At 53.5% G+C, this 16608-nt stretch overlaps 6 protein-coding genes across 6 annotated transcripts; 4 read left to right on the plus strand and 2 right to left on the minus strand.

The window, feature by feature from the left end:
• Positions 1 to 113: 113 nt before the first annotated feature.
• On the minus strand, positions 114 to 1173 carry J7T55_009379 (uncharacterized protein; the record flags this gene model as incomplete). The annotated part of the gene is made up of 2 exons (XM_053134699.1): positions 114 to 917; positions 976 to 1173. 2 exons carry the CDS (start codon positions 1171 to 1173, stop codon positions 114 to 116), a joined length of 1002 nt encoding a protein of 333 aa, XP_052987577.1.
• A 2019-nt stretch (positions 1174 to 3192) lies between these two features.
• J7T55_009380 (uncharacterized protein) lies at positions 3193 to 5948 on the plus strand (the record flags this gene model as incomplete). Its single annotated transcript, XM_053134701.1, has 2 exons — positions 3193 to 4796; positions 4901 to 5948. 2 exons carry the CDS (start codon positions 3193 to 3195, stop codon positions 5946 to 5948), a joined length of 2652 nt encoding a protein of 883 aa, XP_052987578.1.
• Positions 5949 to 7146: 1198 nt separating this feature from the next.
• Positions 7147 to 7538, plus strand: J7T55_009381 (uncharacterized protein; the record flags this gene model as incomplete). Its single annotated transcript, XM_053134702.1, has 2 exons — positions 7147 to 7389; positions 7521 to 7538. 2 exons carry the CDS (start codon positions 7147 to 7149, stop codon positions 7536 to 7538), a joined length of 261 nt encoding a protein of 86 aa, XP_052987579.1.
• Positions 7539 to 10011: 2473 nt separating this feature from the next.
• On the plus strand, positions 10012 to 12510 carry J7T55_009382 (uncharacterized protein; the record flags this gene model as incomplete). The annotated part of the gene is made up of 3 exons (XM_053134703.1): positions 10012 to 10319; positions 10383 to 12422; positions 12477 to 12510. 3 exons carry the CDS (start codon positions 10012 to 10014, stop codon positions 12508 to 12510), a joined length of 2382 nt encoding a protein of 793 aa, XP_052987580.1.
• Positions 12511 to 14088: 1578 nt separating this feature from the next.
• J7T55_009383 (uncharacterized protein) lies at positions 14089 to 14631 on the plus strand (the record flags this gene model as incomplete). The annotated part of the gene is made up of 1 exon (XM_053134704.1): positions 14089 to 14631. One exon carries the CDS (start codon positions 14089 to 14091, stop codon positions 14629 to 14631), a length of 543 nt encoding a protein of 180 aa, XP_052987581.1.
• A 130-nt stretch (positions 14632 to 14761) lies between these two features.
• On the minus strand, positions 14762 to 14998 carry J7T55_009384 (uncharacterized protein; the record flags this gene model as incomplete). Its single annotated transcript, XM_053134705.1, has 1 exon — positions 14762 to 14998. One exon carries the CDS (start codon positions 14996 to 14998, stop codon positions 14762 to 14764), a length of 237 nt encoding a protein of 78 aa, XP_052987582.1.
• Positions 14999 to 16608: the final 1610 nt, after the last annotated feature.

Below are 16608 nucleotides of genomic sequence, written 5' to 3' on the forward strand. Positions count from 1 at the left end.
AAATCCAACAAATCCAGGCCCGCGTTGGCATAACCACACCATCTTCACAGATTCTTTCAATTTTGACAAGCCCGCCTTCCTCTATGCACAAACCTGTCAAAAGTCATCAAAGTTCACTTCCTGAATATCGACGCAGCCAAGGTCGCCTTCAACGCGGTCCACCTCCGTCTCATAGACCCTGCCATAGTGCCGCTCCCATCTGTGTGTTCATCATCAGTATCGTCCGCATCATGGTCAAAGTCAGAAATGTCCCTGCCAGACAACCCACCAGATCCCTGCGCCGATAAGTACTTCTGCGAAGCCGCCACCTGCTTCTCCCTCCGACTCTTGAGCACTTCGCCGCCCAAGGACGGGAAGATCGCGCCTATTTGCTCCCCTGTGAGCGCAGACACCTCCATGAAGCTCACACTAGCGCCGGCCGCGATACCTGATGGACCGAAAAACTCCTCTGCGGCAATCTGACCCTCGAGCCAGGATACCTCGCGGAGGGAATCGGGCACGTCTCGCTTCGCGCCGATGAGAAGGAAATGATAGGGTCTTGAACCATGCGCCCCGTCGCTGGTATTTCTTCTCGTAGGTGATCCGGGGAGATGAAATCCGGTCCTCTTCTTCGTTGGGGTCGTCTGGCCTGGGTGAATCGAATTGTAAATAGTGCTCGCAAGTGACTTGAGGTACGTCAGTGACGCCGGGTCCGTGATGTCGTAGACCAGAACTGCTGCCTCGGTGATGGCTAGGGCCTGGGAAAGATGGTCTGGCGACGATAGGTGCTCTACAGGTAGCTCGAGCGCGTCGATGGTGTACAGATTCGACTCGACGTGTTTGCCCTCGTTCGACTCGATACTTATGTTGCGCCGGCAGCCGTTGAGGTAGCTTGATGCGGCCAGACTCGACGCGTCGGGGAAGTCACCGGTGCAAAACTGTCGTGAGATGATTTAAGCTGAAAAATCCCAACAACACGTCTTGAGCTTTCCTCACCTTCGTTAGAATTGACGTCTTGCCCACTCCCTTGGCTCCAATCACCAGGATACGAAACTCGCCGACGGGCTTCTTCTTTTCGGGTAAGCGCAAGCCTAGCATCCAGCTTGCTCGACTATCATCGGGGGGCTTCTCCTGCCACTTCAGGACTGCCCGAAGGTAGCTGGCCTCCTCGTCTGAGAAGATCATTGAGGCCATGATCAATGATGCAAACAACTTGAAGTCACGGAAGTAAGGGTCGCGTGATGCTTTTGTGGAAAACTATGAAAGACTTATGGAGACAGCTTCTTGAAGGAGGCTTTGGGGTGAAAGGGAGAGAGGTGGAAAGTTTCCAATGGAAATTGGGTTGAAGCAAAAACGGCACCTTAGACCTGCCTGCGTACAAGTGAATTCTCGAGAGCTTCACTGGCCAGCAAAAACAACCCGGTCGCTTGACCAATTGTACGCAACAGTCACGTTTGCACGGACTATTGCAAATGCTAAGTGTGTGTAAATATTCTTCCTATGTTATGTAGACTGTGTCGCTCCTGATTACCTACAATCTTGGAACAACCTCTACCCCTGTCCGCTCAAATACCGAGCGTGACACAGCAGCTTATATTGAGAAGCATGCTCGCTGCTCTGCGAAGAAAGCCGAGAAGTTTGCAGAGCCTGAAGCAAGGTTGAGTGGTCCAACAAGTACAACAGGACACTTCACGCCGGTGTCAGGAAAACAAGAGAGAGAACCTCGTCAACTGGTCAGCCTGATGACACGGTGGTGTCTGCACACGGGATCACAGCATCAAAACTGCGTCACGCTTCCGTCCGTATCGCTGATACGAGCTGGGCCGATGAATTTCGAAGCCAGAATAAAGGGGATAGCAAGTCACATCATTATTAGTCCTTGATATTTGAGACAGCCTATGCAGCGGCCCAGACAGTCGGGAGGCCCTTGAAGGGAATAGGATGTGCATAGTGTCCTGTTCCGGTACATATAATTCTCGAAGCGGCTGCGGACCCGTTGATGCTTTGGAGTGAGACAATCCCCCTTGAGCAATCGAGTGTGGTAGGATAGGAAGAGGAGCTAAGCAACACCCCTTTCTTTGTTTCTGCGGAGCGACGTGCGGTCCTGCTTGGTGCGTCTGCAACGGTCGGTCTAAAATAGCAGTACAGTTGGGCGAGAGCCGCTAAGCGCCCGCTGACACCCTCGACGGAAAGTGCTTCAGGTCCACCTTGCATCTGGAGTGACCACGTGCGCCCAGGTCCTATCACAAGATAGAGAGGAGTTACTGGGCTCCTTCGTCTTCCCGAGCTCCAAAGCTGACACGTCAACAGGTCTCATATGATACGATTTGAAATCCGAGCTGCATTTGATCGCGAGAGGTGCTCGAAGAGACCGAGAAGGCCGTGACCCTGTCGCATTTGGGCGAGTGTTCGTCACACAGAGCCTGCTGTACCACCCTCCATCAGCCAGAACAAAATATGGCCAGCATCAATTTCGGACTGCTTGTCCTGGCTAAACCCGGTCGGGCTTACTATGAAGATATCTTCCATACCTGGCTGCCACCTTCAGAAGAGCCACTGCTGGTGCAACAAGATTGATGTGCAACGGGCAGAACACCTTCCACGCGCTGCCATCTCCTGGGTCCCACTGGCACATCAGGCTGGATGCAAAGGACGAAAATGTTTGCTGTTGGTGGCTGCTAGCTGCCCGCCGGGCTGTTTCTTGAAGATCTCCTTCATTTTCACCGTTGCTCTTTCACTACTTCCTTCGCGTTCGTTAGGGATTCTGCAGGCCCTCCTTGGCACCTACAGTCTACTTGTCGGGAATCTGGTCTACTACCCTGTTGGCAACGTGGCGTAAGCAATGTGACGGCGAGCATCCTTTGAATGGTATACCCAGTCTAGCGCGGGCGCGGGTTAGTTACGGTATTCAGCCGCATCGGAGCATGTCAATACGGTCTCATCCCCCGGTCTCACCTCTTCTCCGGTGTTTATTCTTTGTCGACGCGATCTACTCATTCTTCTACTTCTTTAGAGTATTCATTCTGATTATGTCCGATTGATTTTGGGGTTGAAAATTCTTTTGCTAATATGTCGTTCGCTTCTATATTTGTCTTTATTCATTTATAGCACCTGGGAAACACAGCAATAAGCATACGAATCGGCTCAATCTATATCTGTCACGTCGCTAAAACAAAAAGGCCGCAGATAACCTCAGGCACCGGTCTTGACACCATGGTTCCGCCTGGAGGATTTTCTCCTCATTATCGGCCCGAGGTCCCTCAGGATGACGGCCATAATTCCCCAGATCAGAGGCTCAGCTCCCGCATAGAAAGCTTCAGCGACATCGCCGAGATGGAATTCGGAGGCTATTACTATGGTGAAGCTTGTTGCCCGATTACTTCCAGCCCACCATCATCTCCATCACTTCGGGGACGAGAATCGTTGGTGTCGCTACCGACGCAGCGGTCCAATAGCACTCTGGGCATTGCTAGACTAGAAACCAGATCGTGGTTCGCAACAACTGAAGAAAATGCATACCAACATATCAGGGGTTCCACGCTACCTGATCTGGGACAAAATACGAGCATGCGGAGTGTAGACTCTATTCAACATGCCGCTGAAGACATCCTCATGGCCCAGGCTGTCCCAGAAGACAGAGAGAGCATGCATATCGCCTTGATACCTGCCGCAGCACCCATACATGGAGTAGGGCCTTCGGCATCAAGTCCTGAATATACCGATCTGGAAATGTCAAAATGGCAGGAGCAAGAGAAAGCAGGGAGACTATCGAATGGTCTAGGTGTTGGGCTCAAGCCAGAAACAACCATCCGGGAGGCAGACCTCATGTCTTCTGATCGCCAAGTTGCCTCCCCAAGGCTTTCGCGATCGATGTCCCTAACCGGACAAAAACCATTGCTGAGTCGTTCCGCAACCCGCAAAGCACTCGGTCAGGATACCGCAGACAGAACCGGCCAAGCCGTCCAAGTCATCATCGAAGATCCGGAGTCTGAAGAGGAGGAGGATTATGCTCTGCACCATCGCGACTCAACTGCCGGCTCAAGCTTTACCAATCGAGATGCGGTGCATTCTGAGGAGCTTGCTGACCTGAAGAACGTCAGGACAAAGAGTACAGGCTTGAGACCGAGGGTCCAGCGGACTGAGACTTTCTATCCTCACCCAGACTGGAAGCCGTTCTCGATGCGTTGGCCATACCTCACCATGCTGATTTTCCTCTCGATCGCACTCGCCGGTCTGACGGAAGCACTCTACCAGTCATCTGCCAGGAAACCGTTGGTGTCTTTCAACACACCACAGGAGATCAAGCCAGGCGTGTACTTTGTGATCAAGTTTCTTCCGACCATCGTGGCTGTGACCTATGGTGTATTGTGGCAGGTCACCGATTTTGAGGTCAGGAGGCTGGAGGCCTTCCACCAACTTTCGAAGGAAGGGGGTGCGACGGCCGCGGAGACACTGAACGTGGACTACATCACCAATCTCAGCTTCTTGAGGCCATTACATGCATTCCGCCTGTGCCACTACGCAGTCACGGTATCCTCGGTAGCTTCGTTGCTCGCGGTGTCGGCCGTGCCCACACTGACTTCAGCATGTATAATTCTCACTCCAGACCGCAAGGAACGAACCCAACACCCTGAAGGGACAAAAAATATTCTGGTCGACCCGACATGGTCGCGGGTACTGGAAGTGGTACTTTTGCTCATTGCCTTGATGGGAGGGGTCCTCTTCGCCCAGCTAAGATCACGTCGATCCGGCCTCCTTGCCGATGTTAAGGGAATAGCTGGCCTAGCAGCCATGGCGAACGTCTCGCACATTCTCATGTACGTATAAGAAGATGTCTGCCCCAATGCCATATCTCGCTCGAGAACTACTATGTTTAAGAACCTCACTTGAGGCTCGACCGCACACAACTGACCTCTAGTAGGGACTTCAAAGACACGGACGTTGCGACCCACAAGGACATCCACCAGAAACTGGCACATAATCGTTACATCCTTCGGAACTCGTCTCTTGCGCCCTTGCCGGCTGGGGAGAACGGCCCCTCGACCGCGCGGGAAGATGACCACGGCGCCAGTGGCTCGAGGAGGAGCAGCGTCGAGCACAAGTTCCACCTCTCACTCAACCCGCATCCCCTCATGCTCCGCGCAGCAGGATGCGTCCCCTTCATCACGGGCATCCTGCTGTTCGCCGCGCTGCTCCCCATCCTCCTGTTCACGCCCGCGGGCTACCTGACAGACAAGGCACCCTGGGTAGTCACTGCCCTGGCTGTGTGTATCAAGCTCGCATGGGGCGCGGTCGACACCAACGTGAGGATGATCGAGCCCTTCTTCATCCTGTACAAGCGGCACGCGCCGCCCAAGACGCTCACGCTCGACTACACTGCCATGCCTTTCGCTTGGGTAGCGCTCAAGGCACTGCTGAACAGGCACTGGCTGGTCTTCGCCGTGGGATTCGGCACCATCATGACGGAGGTGTTGACCGTGCTGGTGACGAGCCTCGCGACGGTGGAGGGTAAAGAATTCGCGAGGATGATCAGGGATCACCGTGGGGGCATGAGTGACGGCGGCGGCGACATCCGAGGCGGCCAGGAGACGGCCGGCTCGTTTTGGATCTCGTTCGGCCTGGCCACATTCATCCTACTATACATGGGGGCCGTGGCCACGGTGGTGTTCGTGCGCCGTCGTAAGCCATTCCTACCGCGCCAACCAAACACCATCGCCAGCGTACTGGCTTTCATACACCAGTCCAAAATGCTGTGGAGCTTCGTCGGAACAGAAAAGCTGGGCAACAGGGAGATTCTCCAGTTCCTGGATGAGGTGGGTCAGACATACGGGCTGGGCTGGTTTGAGGGGCGTGACGGCCGGGAGCACTGTGGGATTGACCAGGAGGAGCTCAAGACTTCTTACCGCCACGGGCTAGACTACAGCCGGAGTAATAAGCCGTGGGTAGAGACCTTCAGTGAGTGGCTATGATGATGTTACTCGACATGCTTGCGAGAGCTGGAATGTGTACTCCTCGAAGCCGCTGACGAGGATATCATAATTCATCAGTATCTTGAAGAGGATACTTGCCCAATTGCTGGAGCATCCGTATCGCTCAGCCACCAAATAAACAGTAACATGATTTCTGGGCAGCGTTCAGAACGTGAAGTTGAAACCATTTTGCAAAGACTTCTGGTGAAGTTCTGCGTCCTGCTGACGACGCTTGCACAGCAAGCTGCGTTCCGTGCCTGCACTTGCGGGACAAAGGTTTGCTTCCTTGTTCTAGAATTCTGGGTTTGCCTCGGAAAATTCCTGGAACTTCTTGATATCTCCCATGTATGCTGTGGAACAACTGCCAGAAAAGACGAACCCCAGTATGAGAAGAAACACCCTTGAGAGCGATCGTCACAGGGAGCAGACTTAGCTATGTGGGCTATGGGGCACCGCATGGCGAGAGACATCGCCTAGGTCCATACCGGTACGCTTTCCTCTGCTGTCGGTCATGCTACAGTAGCAGTCGTGTGAGTTGGCATCGTGTGTGGTTATCACGAAGCTGTGGATTCCAGATCGGCCGCCGGTGCAAGGAGTGGAGTGTAGCTCCCGGGGACGGTCGGACCGGAGCACATTGTGTTACGGAAGACGTGCCGCAGGCCAGCCATCCAGGCAGGGGCTTTGTGCGAGTTGACGCAGTGGGCGTCGGACGGAGCAAGATAGCCGTGCAGCAAGCACACATGGGCGACCCCTAGGGCTGCGACGTAAGTTATGTCCAGAAGGCTGTGCAGGGCAGCATTCCACAGCAAGGTGATCGATCGGCGCGTCACATAAATGAAGGGATGCCCACAAATTCCCCGATGACGAGGCGGGATCTACTGCGTATACGTATTGCCTTCTGTAACACAAGTGAGCCTGACAGCGCCTGTCAAGAGGGACGCGGAGGGCAGTGTCTGATGCATTGAATTGAGGCTGGGGTGTTGCTGAATCTCAAGGCCCAGGGTTTTAGATTTCGCCAGGGCGGACATGTCAGTGCATGTGAAGTTTGGGTGTGGGTCTAAGCGATGGTGTCTGGTGCTGGGCCCACGAGTGCCAGCGGGTTCTGATCTCAAAATAAATCCAGAGATTGGATCTTCAAGGGGAAAGCCCCGGATTTTACGCGAAAAAAGAAATTGATAAACAGGAGACGAGCCTCGACATGCACGAAACATTGAAGCCCAGCGAGAATCCTCTTGTTGCGCGAAAGAGGACCGCCGTTCAGAATATTGGCTCCAGGTTTCCAGCTGGATGGGCATCGGCTGCCGTCTTGCAAGTGTTGCACCTGCACCGGGCAGGGCTTCCTGAGACTAGGTGGCGTCGCAGAGTGGTGGCCCACGAGTCGGAAAATATCGCCCAGGTCCACATGAGCCAGGACGCACACCATCACCCCAGGCTTGTGATCGTGAGTGTGAACTCGTGAGCTGAGAAGTCGACGCTTGTTGGTCATATCGACCGAACGCATCCAATTGATTCACACACCACGAGGATCTGCCGCATCGAAACAGCATGCTGATCTGAATCCGGAATCTGTAGAACTATGACGACAGGTGAAATGGTGAGGCATGCTGCACCCTGTTCTGCGTGTGTCAAGGTCTGAGCACGGAGATCTAGCGTGCTCAAACTTTCAGAGTTAGGATTCGAGATTGATGGAGCCTGAGCTTGTGTCGGATGAAGATCCCCCATGCTTGGGCCCGAGGAGAGTCGATTACCTGGCTTGGTCATGTAGATTTCTTATTGCTCGCACGTATTGCTATGATGAGAGTCATGAGCTTAGCCTAAAGCCGCCCTTCCCAAGGGATTGGCAGATGGCACGGCAGCACGGCAGCATTTTGGCAACTGGGCCGAGGGTGGCTGTGCAGGTTGGCTGCAATGAAATCCAAGACACGGAGTGCGTCAGGCCAAGGAACACGCGGGTCTGGCTTCTGCGACACCAGGGCAGCCAGGGCACCGAGTGCTCGAGACGTTGACGTGGATGTGATTGGCGCGAGCGTGGCGCCCTCGAACGGGAGCCGCCAGACCATAGCATACACTCGCTGCTGCAAAAGGCCTGGACCCTGGAGATGGTGGTGAGGTGATTAAGTGAGGCCAGAGGCATAACAGGGCCGTAGGCGCAGGTCTTGACACGGGCTGGCCTGCTTGGATCTCTTGGCTGTGGTTGTTTGCCGGTTGTGATTCTGGAAGGTTAGGGTAAGCCAGGCCAGAGTTATTATTATCCTACCATCTGGTCTCTGCGGTTGAGACCGTTTGGGCCATAGCGTGAACGTTGGAGACTAGACGATGACGGCGCTGAGTTAGTAACACGAGGGACGAACCGATGCTTTGGAATTGGGTTGTGTGATTGCAGTACTGCCTGCATACAGTACGCCACACCATGATCAAGTCTCGGCCCAGCTTTATCCGCGTGGTCAAGAGGCTTGGGGGACGCGCCTTCTGGGGCCCTCAAGACCTGTGGCTCATTCATTGTGTCGACGTGTGTAGCAGCTTATTTTCCGTATTCGGGCACTCCTTGAATACGATCATCATACGAGGGATCGAAGGGGGGAGAAGAGGAGGGCCAGTGGTTGTGTGAGTTGTGTGGTCGGCAATGTGCAGTCAGTCAGCCAGCCAGCCAGCCAGCCAGCACCTCTCAAATCGGCATACAGGCCAGCCAGTACTGTGTGTCGCTCAGTCAGTCACTCACATCAATCCAATCAATATTGGTCCTGTGGTATGGGAGGCCTGGCTTGGCCCAATTCATGCGAACACAACTGGACGTCATTTTGGACGGCGCATCCGTGCCCCGCACCTGAATGGGCTTCTTCTTTCTTCTCTAACACACAGGAAAATGAGAGAAAAGGCAGTGAATTAGTTGATCGCAGTGCTTGTTGACAAAGACAGTCAGCCACGACGGCTGCATTCCTCTTTCTTTGGTGCGTGTTGATCGAGCTGATTGACGGCAGAAGCGCAACCTTATTGCCGGTACCTGCAGGAATCTCGAGGGACACCAAACAGGTACCTACAGTAGCGCTGCGGCTTGGCTGGTGGGGCCAGTACCTGGTGACCACTGCAAAATTGCATGGCGTACAAAGTAGCTCTGTGCCAAGCCCCACCCCTTTCTTACCAGGTGCTACCGCAAGGGACTAGCGGCGCCCGTAATCTGTAGCCTCTGGCCAATGGTTTCGTGCTGCCGTGGCCCCCCAAGGCCCCCCCAGGACCCCCGGGTATCCTGGGCCCCTTTTGATTGCGACTTCCAAATGGGTCCGTCCCCCTTCCTTCTTCCCTACTGTGCTCCACCACGAATCTAACCTGCCCTGCCCTCGACCCCGACTCGCTTTCTCCCCCATCTTCACCTTTTGACGATCTGATCTGGTCCTGATCCTAACATCCAGTCCGTCCGTCGACAAACAACACGACCCGGGCGACACAGACACGCCCAGCGGCCATTTCCTATCGGCCATCTTCTCGTCCTCCATCACACTCACATTCTCATTCTACTCGTCGCCCTTACCCTTCTACAACTAGTCTACTTACTTCCCTTGGTATAATCCACCACATCGTCAGACACAACTCACAATCATTTGAATCGAGGCCTTCCCCGTTGAACCGGTCTCACCTCTGTCAAAGGCCGTATTTCGCTCCTTGCCCGCCTGCGACGCCCGCACGAACCAGAGAATCATCGACCAGGAGAGTGGCCCCCACTGCGCCTCCTCGTGATTCGCAAATTAAACCAGACATTCACTTCGACAAATCGCTTTCTTGAAACCCCCATCCTCGACCATCCCCAGCCCGTCGACCGAACGAACGACCGACCGATTCCTCAAATCGGCACGAACTCGGACCTCGAAGCCCTTCCTTCTTTGATGTCGACTTAAACCCCAACAGACCCTCGCTTCTCACTCAATTCGACCGCTGGAACACGGTTCGACCGCACGAGGCAACAGACTCAGCACCGACGGCTCACGCCCCACGGGCTACCCTTTCCCTCCACGCCCCACGGGCTGCCGCCACCTCTCGTTACGCCGTGTTGCTTTTGCATCCCGTCAAAATGTGGTTCTCTCTAAGGACCCCGTTATTACTGCTCGCCTCCGCTGCCGCCGTCCTGCGGCCGGCGGCGGCCGAGCAACTGCTTCAGTCCAGCTCTTTGAACACTTGCCAGGACAACTCAGGATTCACAGCCAGTCTCTTCAACGTCGCCTATACGCCAGCCAACGGGACCGCCATGATCGACATTGTGGCAGTCTCATCCATCCAAGGAAACGTTCTCTTCGACGTCTCGATCACGGCATATGGCTACCAAATTATTCGACGACAAGTCAATCCGTGTGACATTGGTCTTGCTGGACTGTGCCCCATGTACGTCCGCCTAAATCAAAACTCCCCTTTGCTAAAAGGTGATACTAACATGTGTCTTTAAAGGACTGCTGGAAAAATCCCACTTACTTTCAACCTGGATGTCGGCGACGAAGCGGCCAAGCAGATTCCTGGAATTGCGTACACTTTCCCTGACCTGGACGCGAAAGTCAAGGTGTTCATCAACATGACGTCCGGTGACCAGGCTAACACGAGCGTGGCCTGCGTCGAGGCTGATATCTCAAACGGAAAGACCGTCGATTTGGTTGGAGTGAAGTGGGCTACTGCTATCGTCGCTGGCCTGGCCTTGGCTTCATCTGCCGTCATTTCTGGCCTTGGACACTCGAATGCCGCCTCCCACGTTGCCGCGAACGCTTTGTCACTCTTCGGCTACTTCCAGGGCCAGGCTATGATTGGCATGACCTCCGTTCCTCTCCCTCCGATCGTGCAGTCATGGACACAGGACTTCCAATGGAGTATGGGCGTCATTCGCGTCACCTTCATGCAAAACATCTTTACCTGGTACCAACGTGCTACTGGAGGAACACCATCAACGCTCTTCGACTCTCTGAGCACAGTATCCGTGCAAGTCGAGAAGAAGAAACGATCCCTGGACATGGGAGCCGAGATTGGAATGAACTTGTTCAGGCGTGGGGTTTCTATGATGCCTCGTGCTGTCGCTCAGATGCCTTCGGCCGTCGTAGAGGGTGCTTCGAAGCTTATGAAGAGAGGAAACGTCATGAACTCCAGTGGCAGCTTTGTCGTGTTCGGCATCCAGCGTGTTGCTTACAGGGCTGGCATCGAGTCCACCAACCTCTTCATGACCGGGCTGACCTTCTTCTGCATCTTTGTCATCATCACCATCTTGGGAGTCGCCGCCTGGAAGGGTTGGTGTGAGTTTGCCGTCAAGCATGGATGGATGAAGAGTGATACGTTTGTGGACTTCCGAAATGGCTGGTTTACTGTCCTCAAGGGTATTCTGTTCCGTCTCACCTTGATTGGGTTCCCTCAGATGACCATTCTGTGCTTGTGGGAGTTTACCCAAAAGGACTCCGCCGCCGAGGTTGTCCTGGCTGTCTTCTTCTTCTTTGGAATGTTGATCACTCTGGGCTGGGCATCATCCAAGGTCATCAGGATTGCACGCCGCTCCGTTGTTATGCACAGGAACCCGGCGTACATTCTTTTCTCCGACCCTCAGGCTCTGAACAAGTGGGGTTTCCTCTACGTACAATTCCGTGCTTCGGCCTACTACTTCATCGTGCCTAGTCTGGCATACCTGCTGCTCAAGGGTGTTTTCCTCGCTTTTGCGCAAAACAGTGGCACTGCACAGGCAATCGCCTTCATCATCCTGGAGGCTGGCGCTCTCATCGGCGCTAGCGTTCTTCGACCGTGGATGGACAAGAGCACGAATTCTTTCAACATCTCGATTTGCGTCATCAACTTCCTCAACTCAATCTTTCTTCTGGTCTTCACTGATGTCTTCAACCAGCCAGCGATTGTCACTGGTGTTGTTGGTGTGATTCTCTGGATTGCGAATGCCGTCTTCGCGCTTGTCTTGCTCCTCATGTTGATTGCAACTACTGTTATTGTCTTGATTCGCAAGAACCCAGATGCGAGATACCAGTTCATGGCGGATGACCGAGCATCATTTATGAAATCTCAGACGCAGCTGAACACGACGACTGAGTTGGACGCCCTGGCAGCGACTGCCCGAGGTGATAAGCAGGGATATAAGGCTGGATTCGACATGGACGAGGACAACGAATCGATATCATCCGACTCGATGAAGCGACGTACAGACCCATCACACATGCAAGTGCCTCAACAGGCAAACTCGCCACTGGCACAGTCCAACTACCGGGAGCCACCCAGGTCCCCAGTGGACCCCTCCGTACCGTTGTTCCCAGCAGACAACCGGAGTCGTACGCCAAACCCTCAACCCGATTACGGCGGTTATAACAACGGGGGACAATATCTGCGTCAGCAACCAAGTGGCTCTTCAATGGGCCCGGGGTCCTTCACCGGATCATCATCCACCCTATCAGCCCATCAGGCCCAAAACAACGCCAGTCCAGGCGGGGCATATCGAAGCCAGAACACTGCCAGGTAAGAATCGATCAAGTGCCGATACTGCTGCAAGGAAAGCTAACACTCTTTCAGTCCCTGGCAACGAGGCGCGGGTTACGAACATTAATGAAATTGGGTTTCGATACGAGCTACTAAGGCTGGTGTCGCGCCGTTCACGACGACATGGAACTCTTGGGCCTTGTACTTTTCTTGCTATTTGATCATCACTTTACCATTAGAGTGGTACTTTACTTTTGTGCCAGCTGAGGGGGTTCAGCCATTTGAGGCATTGGAACTTATTCGGACCAGATATTCCCCACCCCTTCGTCGGCTAACGATGCATCAACCGACTTCCCATACCTTTTTGACCCGTCCTCAAACATTCCTCTGTCTGGGATTATAGAACCCGGACCCCTTATCATCAATTTTGAGACCCAACAAGGGTCTACTTACCATACCACCAATTCCCTCTGTTATCAAACCAAATCATAGGGAGCATTGGAATGGCGTCCAGGAAGTTACGGATTGGAGGAGAAAACCAGAGAGATCCAAGAGAGGTCATTCATACCCGATCGATCAATACAAATATTATTGCAACCAGTCGCATGCATTCTGCCGCCGAAATCGAGCGAAATGAGGGCAGTGAAATCAGTTGCCGATACCGTTGGGAGCCAGGCAATCTCAGTCAACGAGTATTCGTGGATATTGTACACGAGAGGCGTCCGGAGTGCTATCCCATCTTCTTTCGCAACACTACGACTGTCCGTCTCGGACCATGTGAATGGCAAGCATTAAGCCAAAGGGGTTGCCCTCCGCCGCTGTGCGTGCGAGGAGATGGCATGTGCGCATGTGCCGAGTGGTGCCGCGTATTTGATTGGTGTCTTTTTTGGTGCGTGCGATTGTGGCTGGTTGGTAGATCAGCATAATTAATTGAAATCTTTTCAAAGATAATCAACCTCTCTGATGTGTGCTGCATGCATTCTGTTCTACTAGCTCCCGGCCGTGGCCATGCCGGCCCTTGCAAGTAGGTCTGCTTGTCAAGTACAGGTGGTGACCTGATCAATGTAGTGAGCCCGCAACTGCAAGAAGTCTGGGGACCTATGTGTCCCCAAGTCAACTCTTTGACTCTTCTTCACTCCTTAGCATCTTTGATGATCAATGGTTGCGCGTGTGTATTGAGTGACCTGAGATGTTAGAATACTTTCATTAAAGACGGTACTGGACTTGACACCGCCCCTGGGTGGAGGTATGTCAAGGCGAAGACCACGATCTGACGTCAACGATGGCCGAGGTGACAATGCATGTCAGGAACGACGGATACCGTAGCTTAAGGCTTCACTGTGAGGCTTGACGCCAGTATAACATTGCTTTCTTCAGAAATAACTTGTTGGGGGTCTGTACAGACTCGGGCTCATACTTATGCTGGAAAGAGCTGTCCAATTTTCGGCCATTACGATAAAAGCTACACTGCAAACAACATACCCGCCGCAACGCTCCCGACAGCGTATTTATATTTTCATTGTTGTACAACTTTTTGGATCAGATGTAAGACTGTTCGGCTTCTTCGGCGATTCGTTGATCGCCGAGGCGAGTTTATTATGGAGAATCGAGACCTCAATGGCGCAACGCTTCTCCAATCCGTAACATCGAACCTTCACATCTCCTCACCTCAACTCCTCAGGTATCCGGCATCAGCAACACCACCATGACAGCCGTCGAAGCGCAGCATTTTGAGGACACCAAGGCGATCAAGGCCCTGATCCAGGCCTTTTTCGACTCCATCAATGCTGCAGACAGCAAAGCTCTGAAATCGCACTTCTTCCCCGCAGCCAACTTGACCATCATCCGCCAAGACCCTCCCTTGCCAGCAGACTCCGAGAGGGAGAGGGCGGATGCCGCGGATGAGAAGCTCACTGTTGTACTGCGGACCACGATCGAGAAGTTCGTCAAGCTGATCGACGACGGAGAGAAGAGGAGGAAGGGCCAGCCGCCCGGCCCGGTGCTGCACGAGAGCCCGGACCTCGACGCCACGGACGTCAAGGTCGATGCACTGTTCGGGTCGGCCTGGAGCCCCTTCAGGGTCACCTTTGACGGCGTGCTGCACCATTACGGGATCATGGTGTATACCCTGGGGAAGACCGAGGTCCCCGAGGGAGGCGGCAAGAGGGAGTGGAAGATTGAGGGCGTAACGCAGAACTACCGCCGGACGCCTGGGTGGCCCGAGGGGGAGCTGTCGGGGACGGTGTGACGGAGAGTGGTGTTGTGGGATGATGGGCCAGCCTTAGAAGTGTGACGGCACCATTGAGTGTTAAGCTGTGATTTTTCTGTGGAACCCATTAAGACACGGCACGCAAAGAAGAGACTGAATCTGTGCGTTATCACTGGGCCTTTTGCTTGGACGCCGGTAGTAAGATCTGAAGCAAAGCAATCGAGCCATTTCCTGTCCGTGATTTCGGTTGCATTGTCTCGCTCGACGCATCTAGGTGTGTGCCATCGCCGCTGTGTGATGGTCTCGGGCTCTCGCCAACGTTGACGAGTCCCGGATTCGCTTCGTCAAGGTCTGACCACACCTGAAAGCTCTGTAGAAGGTCATACATTGGCGTTTGCATCGCCATCTTCGTCAGTGCTGAGAAGCTGTCAGTTGCACGGGGAGGGTTGAACAATGAGCCAGCACAACAAAAGCGTGGAGGACAATCTTACTTGTGTCCGATGTGGACCCCTTCCTATGGCCACGAAATACGTAGTCTCAAGTACTGTCCGACCAACTGCACGACCAAGCAATCGGTTAACACCCGGCAGAAGTAGGGGGAAGGAGGCTAAGGAGGCTGTCTGGGCTCTAAAGGTGTCGCACAGGTACTGCAACTTCTGAGACTTTCGTTTCTTGTTGAAAGTGGGAGTACGTGGACCAAATATGTGAGAGACGCGTCAACGTTGTCTTAGATTATACGCAAGTGCATTTAGATGAGTCCAGCTTTATATTATACTGTCAAATGTTAGGAATTGCGGATGGCCTCCAGCTTCCTATACATTGTTCCCATAACGCAGAATGTCAAAAAGAGGGGGCAACAAGGTCGTGGGAACGTTCAATGTAAGTATAGGGTCGCCCGGCAGTTACAAGGAGACAAGGCCGGGATGCGGTGAAGAACCTCAAAGTCGGCCGAGAAGCTAGTTCTCGGGGATGTAAGCCGGGCATTTAGGGGCGGGCTTCGGTCCACAGCACTGGTTCACCTGTTGAATCTTCGCCCATACGGAGCACTGCCGCAGAAAGTTAGAATTGGGGAATGGTCCGATGCTACACATCTCGGAGGGTTCATGAAAAGACCGGTGAGCTGCGGTCAACCTTGCAGATGCCCCCTCGGACCACCCGAGCCAGCGTGCGATGCGAGAAACCAAAGAAGGCCGCTTGCGGCGGTATCTCGTAACGCCGGCTAATTCGGATGTTCACTGATTATGTCCGCACTTCTACCGGTTTTACCGCTTTGCGTATCTTAGGCTTGTGCGTTGAAACGGCCGGCTTTCTGGACCCGCATACAACTGCCACAACATGACATATGAACTTAATGCTAAGAATGATGCGTGGCGTCGCGTTCTATGTATTTGGAAGACCCGCATCGTTATAGTAGCATCCGGCCAGTATCTTGCGTTCAATCAAATGTCCACAGAGAACTCCACACACTACATTCGGACTTTGTGTTGAGAACGACATCTGACAGTGTAATACACCGGCGATTACTTGAGAGGCGGCCTCCACTTTCTCTGTCGTACAATTTCATGCTGCTGCATCTAACACATACGCAAGTGAGACCATATGAAGTGGAAGGACAGCCCTCAATGTCTGGGCTGTCTCAATTACCGTCACAGATGAGACTCCCATCGCAGGCATTCAGTGAAATCACAACACTTATTTGGGCCGCGGCTACCACCCAGGTAGCTGCCAGACTTGCATCGAGTCTCTTCACATTGCACACACGGTATCACAAGCAACTTTTCGCTTGATCGCTGTGGATTGGGCCACAAAAAGGCAACACCCGATCTGGCTGTCTCAAGATCTGTGTTGCGGTGACGGTCACGCCGGCAAAGCGTTGGAACAACATTCAGCTAGCCTCTCCTTCGGGAGAACAATTTTGCAATGTGTAAAGAGAAGATATAAATATTTGACCAAGATTCACCATGGAAAAGCTTCGCCATGGATGGAATCGCATGTGAGCCGGTCTGGGCACCTTAT

The sequence above is a fragment of the Diaporthe amygdali genome (genome assembly GCF_026229845.1).
Source record: "Diaporthe amygdali strain CAA958 chromosome Unknown NODE_47_length_302777_cov_65_667284, whole genome shotgun sequence".
In the NCBI taxonomy this organism is placed as follows: Eukaryota; Fungi; Ascomycota; class Sordariomycetes; order Diaporthales; family Diaporthaceae; genus Diaporthe; species Diaporthe amygdali.